This window comes from Paramormyrops kingsleyae, chromosome 6 (genome assembly GCF_048594095.1).
Source record: "Paramormyrops kingsleyae isolate MSU_618 chromosome 6, PKINGS_0.4, whole genome shotgun sequence".
NCBI lineage: Eukaryota > Metazoa > Chordata > Actinopteri > Osteoglossiformes > Mormyridae > Paramormyrops > Paramormyrops kingsleyae.
The window spans coordinates 19,753,163-19,768,539 of NC_132802.1; the positions used below are offsets into that span (position 1 = coordinate 19,753,163).

Sequence of the window (15,377 nt, forward strand, 5' to 3'; positions counted from 1 at the left end):
TGTGCTCTCTCTTTAATTCATGGAGGATTTTAAGTAAATTATGAAAAATAAGACCCTATTCATGTGTTTTGTTGCATTCAATATGTTGTAGCATCATTTTGTAGTGGTATTATTGGTCTTTTTCTGTACCACTCCAAATATAGGTTTTTATGTATGTTTTATCTGTTGATGTTTGTCTCAGGAAGCACAAGGCACAAGATTGGGGAGCTCATTGGACAGGATGCCAATCAGAGGATGCTCTAGCACCTACTCTCTCACCGTACCGCGCCGTACCGTGCCTTACCATGCTGTCAGTGAGATCACCGTTCAACTGAGTCCAAATTGTTACTGGATTTATATGAAAGACAAAGATGAATTACGATTAATTGCAGATCAAGTCACACAGTTCTCGGTGTAACAGTAAATGTTTTATTGTTTTGGTAGCAAAACACAGCACCATAAACAATGGGACACTGTGGGCTGGAATTCAGAGTCCATGGCAATACAGAGAGACTGTGAGCGTGTGCTGTAAGGTGAGTGGGCCACACAGAGGGACAGGAGTGAGTACACACTGACAAGCATACCAGTGAGGCTAACTAATTCCATGTGCATTACAAGCAGTCTGTAGCCAACAGGAGAACCCTGGAATGTGGATATGTAAGACAGTCTTGAGACTTGCGTATTGCTTGTGTAGTACAAGTAAGGTGTTTTGGTGCATAGTAAGAGTAAAGGCACTCGGAATTTAAAATTCTTTGGTTCTTCTAAGACTTTTTGGTTATTGCTTTATTGAACTCCTTGTGGTTCTGTCTTGGGAGATGAGGTGTGGTAGTGTAGACTGGAAGGCAGAGGCTGCATAGAGGAGCGCTTAGTCTTGGATCACCTCCGAACTCTCTGACACCACCTTGCCGTCCTTGGTCTCGATCATCTTGATCACCATGCTCTTCTTGCTCTGGGAGATGTCGCTGGCCCCATAGCCTGTGCTGTAGCCTCCGCCGTAGCCCCCGCTGTAGCCTCCACCGTAGCCTCCGCCGTAGTTGCTGGAGGAGTAGCTGCTGTAGGTGCTGCTGGCACTCTCCATAGGGAAGGAACTATAGCTCGCTGTAGTTATAAGGGGAAACAGAAACGTGAAACCTTGGTGAGCGCTCGTGGGAATTTTACTTACTTAAATGGTCTGAGAGCAGAACGAAAAATGATTGGTTGTGAGAGATAGCCAATCAGATTATATAGGAGGTGGGCCCAAGCAACTAGAGGGTGTGGAACGAAGATTGGTTGGTCCCGCCTCCACTAGTTGCTTGAACCTCCTTTAGTAAATAATCATACCTAATCCTATAGTTTGTACAATGTGTAGCTTTACTGACAGCTTCATTGACTAAGTAGATAGGCTGAAATTCCAGTCCAGAAATGAGAAAGCCGTTACTTACGACCATAGCTCTGTTTGGAGATGTTGATAGACTTAATACCACTTGCCAGCCTAACAGGGACAGAGGAAATGTATACATTTAGTTCCAGAAGATTAAATAAAGAACAGTGAACAATGACCTGTAAAACCTGTTTTTCGGTGCTATGATTCCTAGCCTCACCTGTCCTCCTCTCCTTCCAGCAGCTTCCTGTACGTGGCGATCTCAATATCCAGAGCCAGCTTGACATTCATCAGGTCTTGGTACTCCCTGATCTGGTGTGCCATGTCTTGCTTGGCTTTCTGCAGGGCATTTTCCAGGTCCTTGATGCGAGCCTTAGCATCCCTGACTGCCATCTCTCCACGTTCCTCAGCCTCTGCAATCTGGTTCTCCAGATTGGCACGCTAACAAATCAACGAGAGACAGACAGCATCTCAGACCCTTCACTGTCCCTTCACTGTCTTCCTTATCACGGCAGCACCCAAGTGTCTAATGTTGTGGGGAAAGATCCCCATCAGAAACAGTGGATTACCTGGCCTTTGATGGAATCAATCTCAGACTGCAGCCTTTGAATCATGCGGTTAAGGTCAGCAATCTCTGTCTTGGTGGATCTCAGGTCATCCCCATACCTGCTAGCAGAGGTCTGCATCTCTTCATACTGAGAGCAAACCCAGAAAAGACTGGATGTTAACTGGAGGAATCCTTACAGACTGGATGCATTTTGAGCCATTTTTCACGTGTATAATGTGCCGCTTTTTATCATTGTATGCATTAAGACAGTAAGGCACAAAGCTTATGTGACCTCACTTCGCTGTTAAAAAGTGGTATATGAAGTCCATCCATCCACTTTTGTCCTGGTTAGGCTCATGAAGACATCAAATGCAGTTAATACATTGGGATGGATTCGAATCAAGGACTGAGAAACGTACCTTGGTCTTGTACCACGTCTCAGCCTCTGCACGGCTGCGGTTGGCGATATCTTCATACTGGGCGCGCACTTCAGCCACGATGGAGTCCATGTCCAGGTTGCGGCTGTTATCCATCTCCACCACCACTGAGGTGTCCTTGATCTGACTCTGCAGCTCACGCAGCTCCTGGAGAGAAGAAAGGTGACAGGGCATGCCATCAGAGAGAGTAAAACAGGCAGCTATTTGAAGTAGTGCAATCTTGTGTTTTTTTGTGTGTATTGTGCTTTTCTTTTTATAGTAAACCAAATTATCCCATTGTTTCACTACCTCTGGACGGGTTAGAATAGTTACTATAAGAGGAAGGAGGCTGCAGTGCTCACCTCCTCGTAGATCTGCCTTAGGAAGTTGATCTCATCGGTGAGGCTCTCCAGCTTGGCTTCCAGCTCCACCTTATTCATGTAGGCCTCGTCCACATCCTTATGGGACACAAGAAGAGGTAGACACTGAGAAATGTGCTCTCACTGCAGTCTTCAGATATGCTGCACTGATAGGAGGCAGTTTTAAAGCACATGACGGGGGAACACTGACCTTCTTGATGAGCACAAAGTCATTTTCACATTCAGTGCGCTTGTTGATTTCATCTTCGTATCTGTGAGTTTAAGGAACACCCACGTTAGTGCATGGAGCGTCAAAATTAGTCGGAACACATCTGCATTCTTAATTGCCCAGTAAAACTATGAAAGGCTTTCACTAGCCTAGTCGGTCTTAAGCTGTCAAGTTTCCAGGAAATAATTGGAAGCAGCCACTTGTAGAATTGCCTGCCAAGGATGCAGTGTGCGAGTGTGACACTAGGGGGGAGTGTAGTTATGTTGAAACTTTCTCATAGTGCCACACCCTTGGTGGAGCTGATTCTCCTCTCCATAATGAGCTTGTTCGGGGTTTCTCTTTATCATATTTTCTCAGTTACTACATTCACCCTCAAGGGCGTAGACAGATTTACAAGCCGAACTCAAGTGTGACCCACTAAGGGAGTATAGTTGAGTATAGTTGCCATGGAAAAGTGTACAGACTTGGGGAAAAATGAATTGATGTCAAATTTCAATTGTTCACCCCCCCCCCCCCAATACATCAAATGTTGTATCAGTAGCAGCAGTGATGCTGTTGCCATTGAGTGCTCTTTGACTATCTCTCCAGACAAGACATATTTGCTCTGTCCTCAAGGCCTCTCTGTATTGGAAGAGTAGAACATATCCAGTCTCACAACTCACTTGTTCTTGAAGTCCTCCACTAGCCCCTGCATGTTATGCAGGTCGGCCTCGAGCTTCATCTTGTCGTTGCCCAGGCAGTCGAGCTGCCTACGCAGGTTGCCGATGTAGGCCTCAAACATGGCATCAATGTTGGACCGGGTGGTGGTCTGTTCCTGAAGGAGGCTCCACTTGGTCTCCAGCATCTTGTTCTGCTGCTCCAGGAACCGCACCTGTGGTTGGGGGGAAGGGGACAACGTTCACCATGAAGATCACCACCAGGGGAAACACCAAGGTGCTGCTTAACTGCATTACAGCGACTCAGTGTGGCCTAGACTATAGGTTGGTGTTACTGAGATTTACAGATCAGCAAAAGGCACCACAGACACATTTTTGGTTAAAAGCACCCCCCCTCCCTCCGTCACTGCGGGGGCCAGTATGGCATTTGTTTCCACACAGGAACCCAGGCCTGTTTTCCAAAGGAAAGGGTGACGTGCAGTCTAACAAAAATTGTCGCTGTTAAGCCTCTTATGCTTTCCTGTTTTAGGAGGAAGAAGTCCAGAGGTGGGGCACTGGACACTGAAAAGAATGAGAAAATGCAGTGGAACAAATTCCAGAAACACATCTGGTAAGCATTGAACCACGTTTGTCAGAAGAGGAAGCCTTTATGACTCATAGTGTATATTACTGTATGTTTGCCTTCCCTGGCATATCCCATTCATTACTTATCAAAAGAAAATATAAAAATGGTAAATTTCTCTAAAACAAACAAATTTATAAAAGTGAGAGGGCTGCTTTTGAGGCCCCGAAGGAGTGCATGGCCTCAAAAAGCTTTTTGACTGTTTTCTTGCACAGCTGAAACTCTTTATGTAACCAATACACTGGTGTTAACTGGAAACATGAAACCCTGGCCGCATATTTAAATATTAACTGCCTGCGTGGCCTTTCTACGTAAACGCAAGCGGCAGGCATATCCGTAACGAGGAACATGTGCCTAGCATTTGTCTGTAACACAAGCGAAGAAAAAAATGAGCGTCTTCCTGTTTCAGCAGCCCAGAATCAAGCACCAAACAGCAGGGCACATTATGTTGTGTTTCAAACTTTTTGCAAATGAGGTTGTTTGGAGAACTGAAAGAAACAATGTGCAGCTTGTTTGCGTTTCAGGTGTGGGCATTTTATTAGAGGCAGGGAGAGACGTAAGGCGCCGCGCTCCATAAAGCCCCTCCCTCCCCGTTCTTCCTACATCTCAAGGTACATTTGCAGCTCTGATTGTCTTAGACACACCCACTCCTTCTTCAGCACCTCTCTTCCTCCACCATTCATCCTCTCACATATCACTACGAAAGTACAGGCGTTTACAGGAGGAAATTAAATTAGAGGGACTTTTTCTTTCACAGACACATGCAATTTTTTCCAGACTCCAAAACATCTACAATGTGCATGACGAACCTGGATTTAACCCCTTGCCAAATTTCCAGACTCTCCCTAGGCCCCTCTGAAAATGAGCAGCCACTGACCTTATCGATGAAGGAAGCAAAGCGGTTGTTGAGGGACTTTATCTGCTCCTTCTCCTGAGTGCGGACGACCTGGATGTTGGGGTCGATCTCCAGGTTGAGGGGGGCCAGCAGGCTCTTGTTGACGTGAACGGCGGTGATGGGGGTGACAGGAGGCATAGCTGAGCCCAGGTTGTAGCTTGAGGTGCTGGAGACGAAGCCGGAGCCGAGTCCCACACCAGGCCGGCTGCCAGCGCCGTAGGAGCTGCGGACGCTGTAGCTCTGCCTGGAAAGATTCTGGCCGGGACCCGAGTAGGACATGCTGCTGAAGTTGCGGGGCCCACTGCTGGAGGACACCACTGAGTACTTCTTCTTGGTTATGAGCGACATGTTGGCTGTCGGCAGTGGCTGCGAGGGTGCAAATTTGAGAGAAAAAGGAGGGAGGCAAAGTTTTCTGCTGCGCCTGAAACACTGGAGCAGATAGAAGAACTGCTGGACACTGATCCATTTTATATAACCTTTCTGCAGGGGAGGAGACAGGCTGACAGCTCATTGGCCGGGGTCATTTTTGGGGGCGGAGTCAGAGGGAGAACAAGGGAGAGAGGGAAGCCGAACAGTCCACGGCATTCCTAGTCTGAAATATAAGATAAAATCATTACCTGTCGTTTAAACAACCTCCTCCCTGCTTTTTTTTTACTAATTCAAGAACCTGCTTTTTTCTCAGAAATCAGCTTTTGGAATGTATGAGTCAGAGGTGGGGCTTGTAACTGATAAGAGGTTTCTATCATCTATAAGGGGATCACCTCCCTGCAGTATTCCTCAGTAACTTATCTTGCTACATTTACACAAAATTACTGCCCATGCACAAATGTTTATTTCATATGAAGAGTGAAGGGTCACGGAATGAGTTTTTCTATATATTACATCCCTCATAATACTTTATCCGTCATTGTTTTTACTTCCATCCTGCTTGTGTTCAAACTATTCAAACCCATCATTTTTTTTATGACGGATTATCAGTCACTGGTCAGAATAATTGAAAGTATTTTACTGTGGTTTAAGTATATTGGTAGCTCAGCAGCTTCTGCTGTTCATAGGTACCTCACATTTTTACACTCACACCTGCATAACTCATTAGCCACTCTGCCCCCTGCTGCCCAAATGACAATGGTGACCCCATGACTGGGCGTTTTTGCAGTGGCATCCGGGTTCGTTTTTGGGCAGGCATTGTAGCCTGACTTGCTCTGTAGTAGAGTGCCAGCCATTCAACTGTCTCAGACCCCCGCCCCCAGCCCTCGGCCCCCTACTCAGGAATAGGAAGCCCCCCAGCCTTTGTTTTTTCTGATGGAAACTGTGAGAAACAAGCACAGCATGCTTCCTTCACGTCTCACCTCTGACTGTACTGGAAAAATAAATGTCAGGAAAACTAACAACTTTTTTGCCGTGGACACAAAGGAATACCATCGATAAATACCATTGTTATATACCACCATCGATATATACCATCGTTATATACCACCATCGTTATATACCATCGTTATATACCACCATCGATATATACCACCATCGATAAATACCATCGATATATACCAGCTTTTCCAATGGGATGCAAGTAAACATTTGACTCAAATCAGCAGCTCAGAACATATATTGTAAATGGGTTTGTTCTTTGTTTGACTAGTGAGTGCCTTTTTTTACTATTCAATCAATATAAAATTTATATGTATTAAATGACATTCATAATTACCAATGACAATTCTGGTTTCACTTGTTCCATAGTCAGAAATATTGATGGTTATGCCTTGGTATCAATAATACTTATAATACTAATAATATTTAAGGCAAATGCCAAATGTTGGCGTTGTCTCCATTGCAGGTCTCCATGCTCTTCCCCCAGCTTGAGGCCAGAGGCCTTGTAATTTTTCACACTTCTCTTCCCTCAAACAAAATTTGTTTGGTTCTTCTTAGGGAAGTTCTGAAGGTATGGTGTTAGGGCCATGGGTATTATGAATCGGATCTTTGCTGGCTAAATGTTTGCCAATAAGAAACCCCACCCTGGAATTTTGAGCTGTAAGGCATGGCCAGTTAAGCTGATTTTTGCAGGTCCAGTATCTTGGCATTCATACCTAAAAGGCAGCATCAGAGCAATTCTGAGATGGTTGATGTTCCTGCAGGGTAATCAAGCATAAATGCACAAAACAAAATAGCTGATAGTTGAACAGGTGGTCTTGTTGATCTACTTGACCTCTGGAAGTGGTCAGTCTTTTGCAAGATTGTTCTCACGGAACAAGAAGTTGTTAGGTAGGGCGCTTTCACACTGCAGGAACTTTCAGAAACCAGAACTTTTGTTCTGTTCCCACTTGGCCTGATTGTAGTTCCTTGGAGGCAGTTCCATAACTTTTTTTAGTACCTACTTCAGACTACGTACTTTTTGTTCGAACACAAACTGCTGGGGTGGGGCTTACAGAGATAGCTTGCTGATTGGTTGACTACAAGCACTGGCGCTAAAATGGAAGTTACGTGGAAATGCAGAGAAAAGAGGTAAAAGCAGTGGAGCAAAAAGTGCGCAGATGGAATTTTATTTATACCCCACTTACATTTAATGCATTTATTAATACTTTTTTGCTTGTGTCTCCATATTTCTGCATCGGAAGATTCAGTCAATAACCGATATATAGTTTAGTCTATATCACCGGTGCTGTCAGTGCTTGTTAGCAGTAACACAACGTCATTTTTATTCTGTTGAAAATGAAAGATCGATCTGCTGGCCAGATATAATAACGAATTATAAACATGTTGTGGGTCATATAAATAAATCATAAATAAAAGGCTGTGACCCGTTTTAATCGCAATCGTCCCGTCCCCTGTCCCCCCCCCCCAATAACTAACAAATAGATAACAAAATGAGTTGCTCATCCTCCAATGTTTTGGGGTAACAGTGCATTAGTGAAATTAAAGGTTGCGGTTTCCGTTGTGTGGTGGGAAAACGACACGAAGGTGGCTCTAAACTAGAAAAGTTCCCAGTCAAGATGGCCCAGGAACTTGGAACCAGGAACCCGGTTATGGAACTTCGGTGTGAAAGCACCCATACACTCATGACGATTATTCAACTCTAATGCAATCAAATAATACAACAATATAATATTTAGCCTGTGTATAGTTAATTGAGTTCTTCTATAATGCAACAGTTCCATGCCTGATCACATTTAAGGGCACACTGTCTCATGTTATACTGTGCTGCACTGTCGCTATTGAAATATGATCCATCCTCTCAAGCTGCGTATTTCCCATTAAGCTGCCTGACCAGTCGGTCTGGTTGTAGCCGAAAGGCGAGGCGGCCAGGCCAAAAACATGGACCATCCCCCGGGGTGGTGGGGGGGGGGTGTTCATGCAACCAACATGCCTACGGCCTGCATTTCTGATGCAGTTTCTGTGATACTGCCGGCGAAGGCTCTTCAGCTATTCAAGAGGAATATGCACCACTCCAGGCGATCGCTATGATTTAGAGGTCAGAGGAAACATGCGTCAGCTGTCATCTCCCTATTCAGGTTTTATCTAAATAGCTCAGTGTTATGACTCCTCCTGTTGTTGCTATTGCTATGGCAACGTGGTTGCTAGGCAGCGGTTTTGAATTTGACGGCCGAGCGATAAATTCAGGCGGCTGACTCGTGAGTGGAAAGTTGTATGCATGTGAAAGACATTGATGTGAAATCTACAGGAACACTGCGGGATCTGCGTTGGGATTTTCAGACCAGGTTTTATGAAAGAGAGGCTGCTGTTTCTAATTAACTGTACTCTGTCACGTATAAGTATAATCCAAAGGCTGTAAGCTCAAAACCTGAGGCTTTGCAATCAAATCAAATATATACACCCTCCGAGCATAACTCATGTCCATGAAGAAAGACGGATGTGTCCTCAGAATAAAGGTATTTGGATTTGGCGTGGCCTGTGATTTCTGTTATTATGTAACATTGTACTTATATGTATGGCAGTATATTTGTATAGTCAGTAGTGAAGTTGTAAAAATATTTTAAGGGTGATGGTGGGGATACAATCTTTAAATGATAAAAGTTTTATCACTTTTTGATAAAATTTTAAAACTTACCAGAAGGGGGGATGAAATTTGCCAAGCAAATTTCTGAGGATTAGTCCTGCTGCCCAGATTAAATTGTTTCAGTCCCGATGCAGACTGGACTCCACCAGTTGATATGGTGAGTATATTTGCCTTTACATGAGTGATGTCACACAGAACAACTTATGGGGATGGTTTATTTCCAAAGAGGAAGGTTTTCATTGGCATCCACACGCGCCTCATGACAGCTGGAGCCCTGTGCACAGTCAATTTTTGCTTTTTTGCTCCGTCACAAACAGCACTGCACGTAATCCTTGGTTCCTGTAATGTTTCAGATTTCCAAACAAGAAAGCGCTCATGGCTGCCCACCTCTATTTTCTTCCATTTTGTGCCACCAGACACAGAGAAGGACCTGACCCGGCTGTCTGGGCTTGATCTGCCTGGGGAGGCCTTTTTATTAAAATGTGGTTACCTGTAGAAAAGGCGATATGAGAAATAGCAAACATCAGCATGTACGTTGAATATACACCAATGAGCCACCCCAATGTGAAGTGAATTATATTGACTATCCAATAAAAACGGTGCATGTCCAAGTCTGGAATACATCACGCGGTACGCTAACATTTGGTACTCGTAGTCGACATGTTGAATGTGGACAAAATGGACAGGGATAAAGATCTGAGTAACTTTGACAAGGGCCATCTCATTATGGCCAGTGTGGCCATTATGGGTTAGAACGTCTCCAAAATGACAGTGGCTCATGGTTGGCCATGGTGCGTACCTACTGAGAATGGTCACCATGAACCGCCAACAGGGTGCTGGGCAGCCAAGACTCATGAATGCGGGATATGAATAAAGGCTATCACATGGTACAGACCAACAGAAGGGCTACTGTGGGACAAATGGCAGATAATGTTGATGAAGACTATGAGAGTAATATGTCACTGACCCCAGTCCACCGTCGAAAGCACTTGTAATGGGCAAGCAAGTGTCAGAACAGGACGTTGGAGCAATGGAAGGTCACCTGGTCTGATGAATCCCGTTTTCTGTCACATCACGTGGACGGCAGGGTAGGTGTCGGCCATCTGAGAGATGAATTGGACCGACAAGTCCGATCCATGGCTGCATAGCCCAATACGCAGCAGGGCTCCATGCAGTTTCACGATACATTATTTCCGTAATTATCATCCAAATAATCTGCCCTTTTTGCCACAGTAGCCCATCTGTTGGTTTGTACCACACAAGACAGCCTTCATTGACATCTCACATCAGTGAGTCTTGGCTGCCATTGATAAATACGGTAATAAGAGACACTATGCCTGCCAGTACTGTGTAATGAGAAACAGGCAGTCTGGGCGCTGAGCTGGTGTAAAAAAACAGAGACTCTCTCAACTTTACAAGACATAAGTCTTACTATCTCAAACTTGTTCTAGTATTAAATTATACTAACAGGGACAATACTTTTCAGAACTAGTCACTTCTACTTTTTCTTTGCTCTGTAATGGCTTCCCCATTTCTGTGTTTTCCCCTGTGTTGCCGATGCTTCCAGCTCCTCCTAAAACCAGCCTTGTGCCGGCTGTGGCTAGGGCTGAACCAAGCTCTGCGCTAATGATGAACAGAGTGTGTTTTCCTAGTCGTCATAGCTACCGATCTAGCGGGGTGGAAGCCCCCTGAGCGGAGGGGGCAGCCATGGCTAACGGTAACCTCACTGAAGTAGTCACAAGATTCTTCACTTATTGAGAAGATAAGCTATGACTGCAGAGATAAATCAATGTGAGTCACAAACCAGCTGAGTAACAGGCAGTATCTCAGGGACACGACCTGCTGAAAGGAAATAAACTGATAAAGCATGCAGGGGGGCATGCAGATAGGGACCAGAGGGAAGTAAACATGGCTTTTCTTTTGGTAAACCTGTTTGCTCCTTGATTGACGGGCAAACTTCCCATTTGCCAGATTATAGGAGTCTTAGATGTTAGTGCCAGTTTGTAAAGCTGAACAGCAGCTGAATAGTTATACTTCACAGGGCATTGGTTGCTGCTTGGGGTGGTGGTTAGCCCTGTTGCCTCATGCCTTTGGGACTTGGATCCATGGCTCCATGGGTGTGGAGTTTGCATGTTCTCTCTGTGTTGTCATGGGGTTTCCTCTGGGTACTCCACTTTTCCTCCATGCCCTGTGATGGGTTGGTACTACATCCTGGGTTGTTCCCTGCCTTGCACCCATAGGCTCCAGACCCCCCCCCCCCCCCCACTCCCCACAACCCTGAATGGGACAAGCAGCTTCAGAAGATGGGTGATTAATATTTTACAGTTTGGGGGGTTAATGGACAAAGTAGTTAGTAATAAATTTTTCTGTCAAGTTAGTGCTGACAGAGTCAGACATTACATCATGTCTTCTTTGATACTGTAAGTTGGAAGATGCAGTGAAGCAATAATGCAGTTTTTTCTCACTGTGATCTCCTGTTACGTCACACAGGGGTGCAAAGACAGATATATATCCGTTCTCACGTTGGGGGTTAGTGACCACGCCTTATTTACTCCACATTCCTTTGATAAGTCCACACAGCCTGCAATTTGATTCATTTTCAAAACAGGTCCAGAAGATTGTGAAAGCATTCACTCGGTTAGGTCATCCAAATACCTCGTGTTTGTCCCCTGCTTGAGGTTAGAACAGACATTTCAGGATTCTCAGGAAATGTGTCAAAGCTGCAGCACACTTGGTGGTGGGAGACGAAGCATGGATCTGTCCATCTGCGGCTTTGTGTTTCTCCTTCCGCCCCACCTCCAGGGTGCAGGACTCGCCTGTCTCTGCTGCAGATACAGCTGTGCTCCATTCACAAGCTGGAATGTGCACCATCTGCATCCATGCTAATGCAATCTTTCCATTCCTTTGAACATCTAACACCTGAAGCCACCTGGATAGTGAAAGGGGTCATTTTCGTTAAGTGTCATTATGGTTAAAAATGTGGACCCACAAAAAGAACAGCCACAAATCTCCCAAGACCCATGACACATTCCAAAAATGGTACAAATTGGGGGGTGGTATGGTGGTGCCATGGTTAGCACTTTCACCACACATGCCTGGGACTAAGGTTCTTTGCCAGGGTTCCATAGATGTGGAGTTTGTATGTTCTCCTTGTCATGGGGTTTCCTCCAGGTCCTCTGGATTCCCCTCACAGTCTTAAAATATGCAGAGGCTAATATGAGTTGCAAATATATATATATATATATATATATATATATATATATATATATATATATATAGAGAGAGAGAGAGAGAGAGAGAGAGAGACTGAATGTTGAACAAATTGGTAGAAACCTATCTGATAAATAGATAACCAGACTCGCTATGTAATCAAAAATCTGAACTGAAATCTAGCAGTCAGTGCTAGTTCCTTAATTTAAGCCCCCGGTGCTGTGGGTGGCAACCCAAGGAAGGATAGGTGGCTGAAAATGGTGGAATTAAGTATTCAGACAGAAGAATGAGCTGTGAGTCACTAATTGCTCATTTTTTCCATGCTACTGAGCACTTGATAAATATGAGCTGACAGCTGCTCTGATCTAATCTCGACATTCACGCTTTGCACCTTACTGGTGCTGCTTCTATTCAAATCACTGCTCCTTCATTCATAAGAAGGGCTCCCTCGCTCTAATTCTGTCCAATTATGGGATGGAAGTCTTTGGAGCATAACTAGAGGTTCTTACATAGGTGCTTATCACACCTCAGCTCACTGGCTACCCAGCCCTGTCCTGTCTTGTCCTCGCTTGTCTTTCAGAGGGGGGGGGGTCGCAAGTCTGCTGTAGATGAGGATGGCGACAAAGCTGGGTGTGGTTTATCAGAGACATTCTTTGCATGAAGGTGCCAGTCACTGGCTGCAGAAAGACACCCAACGTGCCTCAGCAGACACAGAGGGGATGTCGTGCAGCGGGGGAATCCCAGGCGGAGCGGCAATGATGTGCATGCTGGGAAAAAAAATACAAAATGGGGTCCCACCCTGGAAAAAGTCCATCCGCCATGACGCATTTCGGGTTTTGGGGCCATTTTATGTTGTGGCTAGTGTGGCAGCCAGTGAGTCATCACCAGTGATTTACATCAAATTACAGATGACGATGGGCGCTTCCTTTTTCCGGTGCAGGAAAATGTGATGGCTGCAAAGATAGTTTAGCTTGGGCATTTTTGGGATACAGCGTCACTGGGGACTTCCGCCCCGGACCGAAGGGAGCTATTATTGAGAATAGTGATGGAAACTCTGAATTTCTTGCAATTTAACTGTCAAGTAAAAATCGCGTGAGATAAGTACAATGACCTGATGGTCAAAATCCTTTCACTGACAGCAGGATCTGATGTAAACCTAACTAACCTAACTAAGCCCTAACTAAGCCCTAACAAATCACAATCTGCTACCTACCTATTACTAACAAATGTTATAATTAGAAACACACTGCCTAATCCAGAGTGGTGTTAAAATGGCTGTTAAACCCAGTCTGCTAAGTAGTCAGGATCTGCACAATGCTCCAGTGTGACTGAATCAGCTGGATTTTCACAGTTGAGAGGCGTCCGTGTTTTGGTAGCCGAGCTGCAGATGTCTCTCGTTATTGTGGGCCGAGCAAAGGCTGGAATGTTGTGATCTGTGAATCATTAACTTCCCAGAATAGTCCCAGAATGGTTGTAGGTTGGTTCTGCGGGGTGTGTTTAGCTCTTGACTGCGTGTGCAAGATTGAAGAAAAGAGCCTTTGACACACTGTATAACGAGCAAGTATGATAAGAAATCTGATTTTCTGTGAAAACCGGAAAGTGTGACAGTACCATTATATTTCACTGTTCACTGTGCAACATAAACTTGATAAACACAAATGTATATGACATGTTAACAGTATAAAACACATATAATGTAAGTGAGTACAGAAAATATGCCAGAACGGTGGTGCAGTGATTAGCTCTGTTGCCTCACACCTTTTGGACTGTGATGCAAGTCTCCACCATGACACCATGTGTGTGGAGTTTGCATGTTTCCTCCTGGTAGTCCGGTTTCCCCCCACAGTCCTAAAACACGTTGAGTTTAATTAGAGTTACCAAATTATCCATGCGTGTGTGACTGGGGTGTCTGTGCCCTGCGATGGGTTGGGACCCCATCCTGGTTTGTTTCCTGCCTCATGCCTGTAACTTCAGGGATAGGGTCTGGATCCCTGCATCCCTGAACAGGACAAGTGCTTACAGAAAATAGATGGATGGATAAGGTATGATATTCACTGTGCTTATCTGATTATTGCTTACAAAGGAGCTCACTTTTGTGCCCAAAGTTTCAAATGTCTGTAAGTCAGTAGTTTAAATCAACTACAAAAAATAAATAGCAAAACCACAGAATTTGGGGGTTAAATATGTGACCTTATAAATTTTTTTTTTTTAATGAGGGAGCGTAAAAAAGATGAAGCTTATTGCTTGCAGACATGCTGTAAAAACAGAACTTTTTTGTGTACTACAGATACTGCCTTTCGTACATTTACACTTATTGATATTTAGCATATTTTGTCCAAAGCAGTCCAAAGTGAGGCAAGTTGCACGTTACACACATATGTGCTGTTAGTGAGATCACTGGATGTAAGTACGACTTCCAGTGAATGACCAGTTATAAGTGTAAGTGTCCGTGGCCTGTCGGGGGTGGGGCGGTTGGGGCGTTGGGTTTCTCAAGGATAGCATTCAGGTGTGACAGCAGGTAAAGGAATGCGTGTAGGCGGAGAGGGCAGAGGGTATGGGGGGGGGGGGGGGGGTCAGGGTGTGGGTGTGTGTGGGTCACTGCAGGAGAAGAAGTATGCTGGTGTGGATGAGAACCAGATCTCAAGGGAAAGATTTATGATGTCTGGACGTAGTCAGAGGTGCATAATTCCTCTCGAGGCCCAGGAAGATGTAGCTTTAAGCAGTGGCAATTTGACACACCCAGGCTAGCAGCAAGATTCCAGCTCTGTCACTGTTAGGGTGACAAATTGCTGTGTGGTGATTGACATTCGTTATATGTTTGGCCTGCTTTTACCCAAATGATTGCAGGGCTCTCCCAGCACCAGTGATGGACACCAGTCTAAAGCATGCAATCAGTCCATTTTCACTTACTGATAGAAAATCAATCACCCATTCGTTTTTGTTACTGAATTAAAGACCAGTTGGTTTTTAAACTCCAATGACTTTTAGACGGTACTACCCACCATTATTACCCACCATGTTTAGTGGGTAATAAAAAAACTAGATAGGGCCTCTCCCTTGCTGTGAACAAGGCTTGGGCGCATATTATATTG

General features: G+C 44.8%; 1 protein-coding gene across 1 annotated transcript; it reads right to left on the minus strand.

Moving 5' to 3' along the window:
- Positions 1-385: 385 nt before the first annotated feature.
- krt8 (keratin 8) lies at positions 386-5,516 on the minus strand. The gene is made up of 9 exons (XM_023805083.2): positions 5,046-5,516; positions 3,553-3,761; positions 2,873-2,933; positions 2,665-2,760; positions 2,306-2,470; positions 1,909-2,034; positions 1,560-1,780; positions 1,401-1,450; positions 386-1,077 (listed from the first exon to the last, which is right to left on the minus strand). The coding sequence occupies exons 1-9, from the start codon at positions 5,409-5,411 to the stop codon at positions 845-847; spliced, it is 1,527 nt and encodes a 508-aa protein (XP_023660851.1). The 5' UTR covers positions 5,412-5,516; the 3' UTR covers positions 386-844.
- Positions 5,517-15,377: the final 9,861 nt, after the last annotated feature.

Bases quoted from the DNA above. Each gene is read 5' to 3' on its own strand.
- krt8 (XM_023805083.2), bottom strand. From the start codon at position 5,411: ATGTCGCTCATAACCAAGAAGAAGTACTCAGTGGTGTCCTCCAGCAGT. The intron at 2,934-3,552 runs GTGAGTTGTGAG...TTAAACTCACAG, and splicing joins GTGGAGGACTTCAAGAACAA to ATACGAAGATGAAATCAACA. The intron at 1,078-1,400 runs GTAAGTAACGGC...TTATAACTACAG, and splicing joins CTCCAAACAGAGCTATGGTC to CGAGCTATAGTTCCTTCCCT.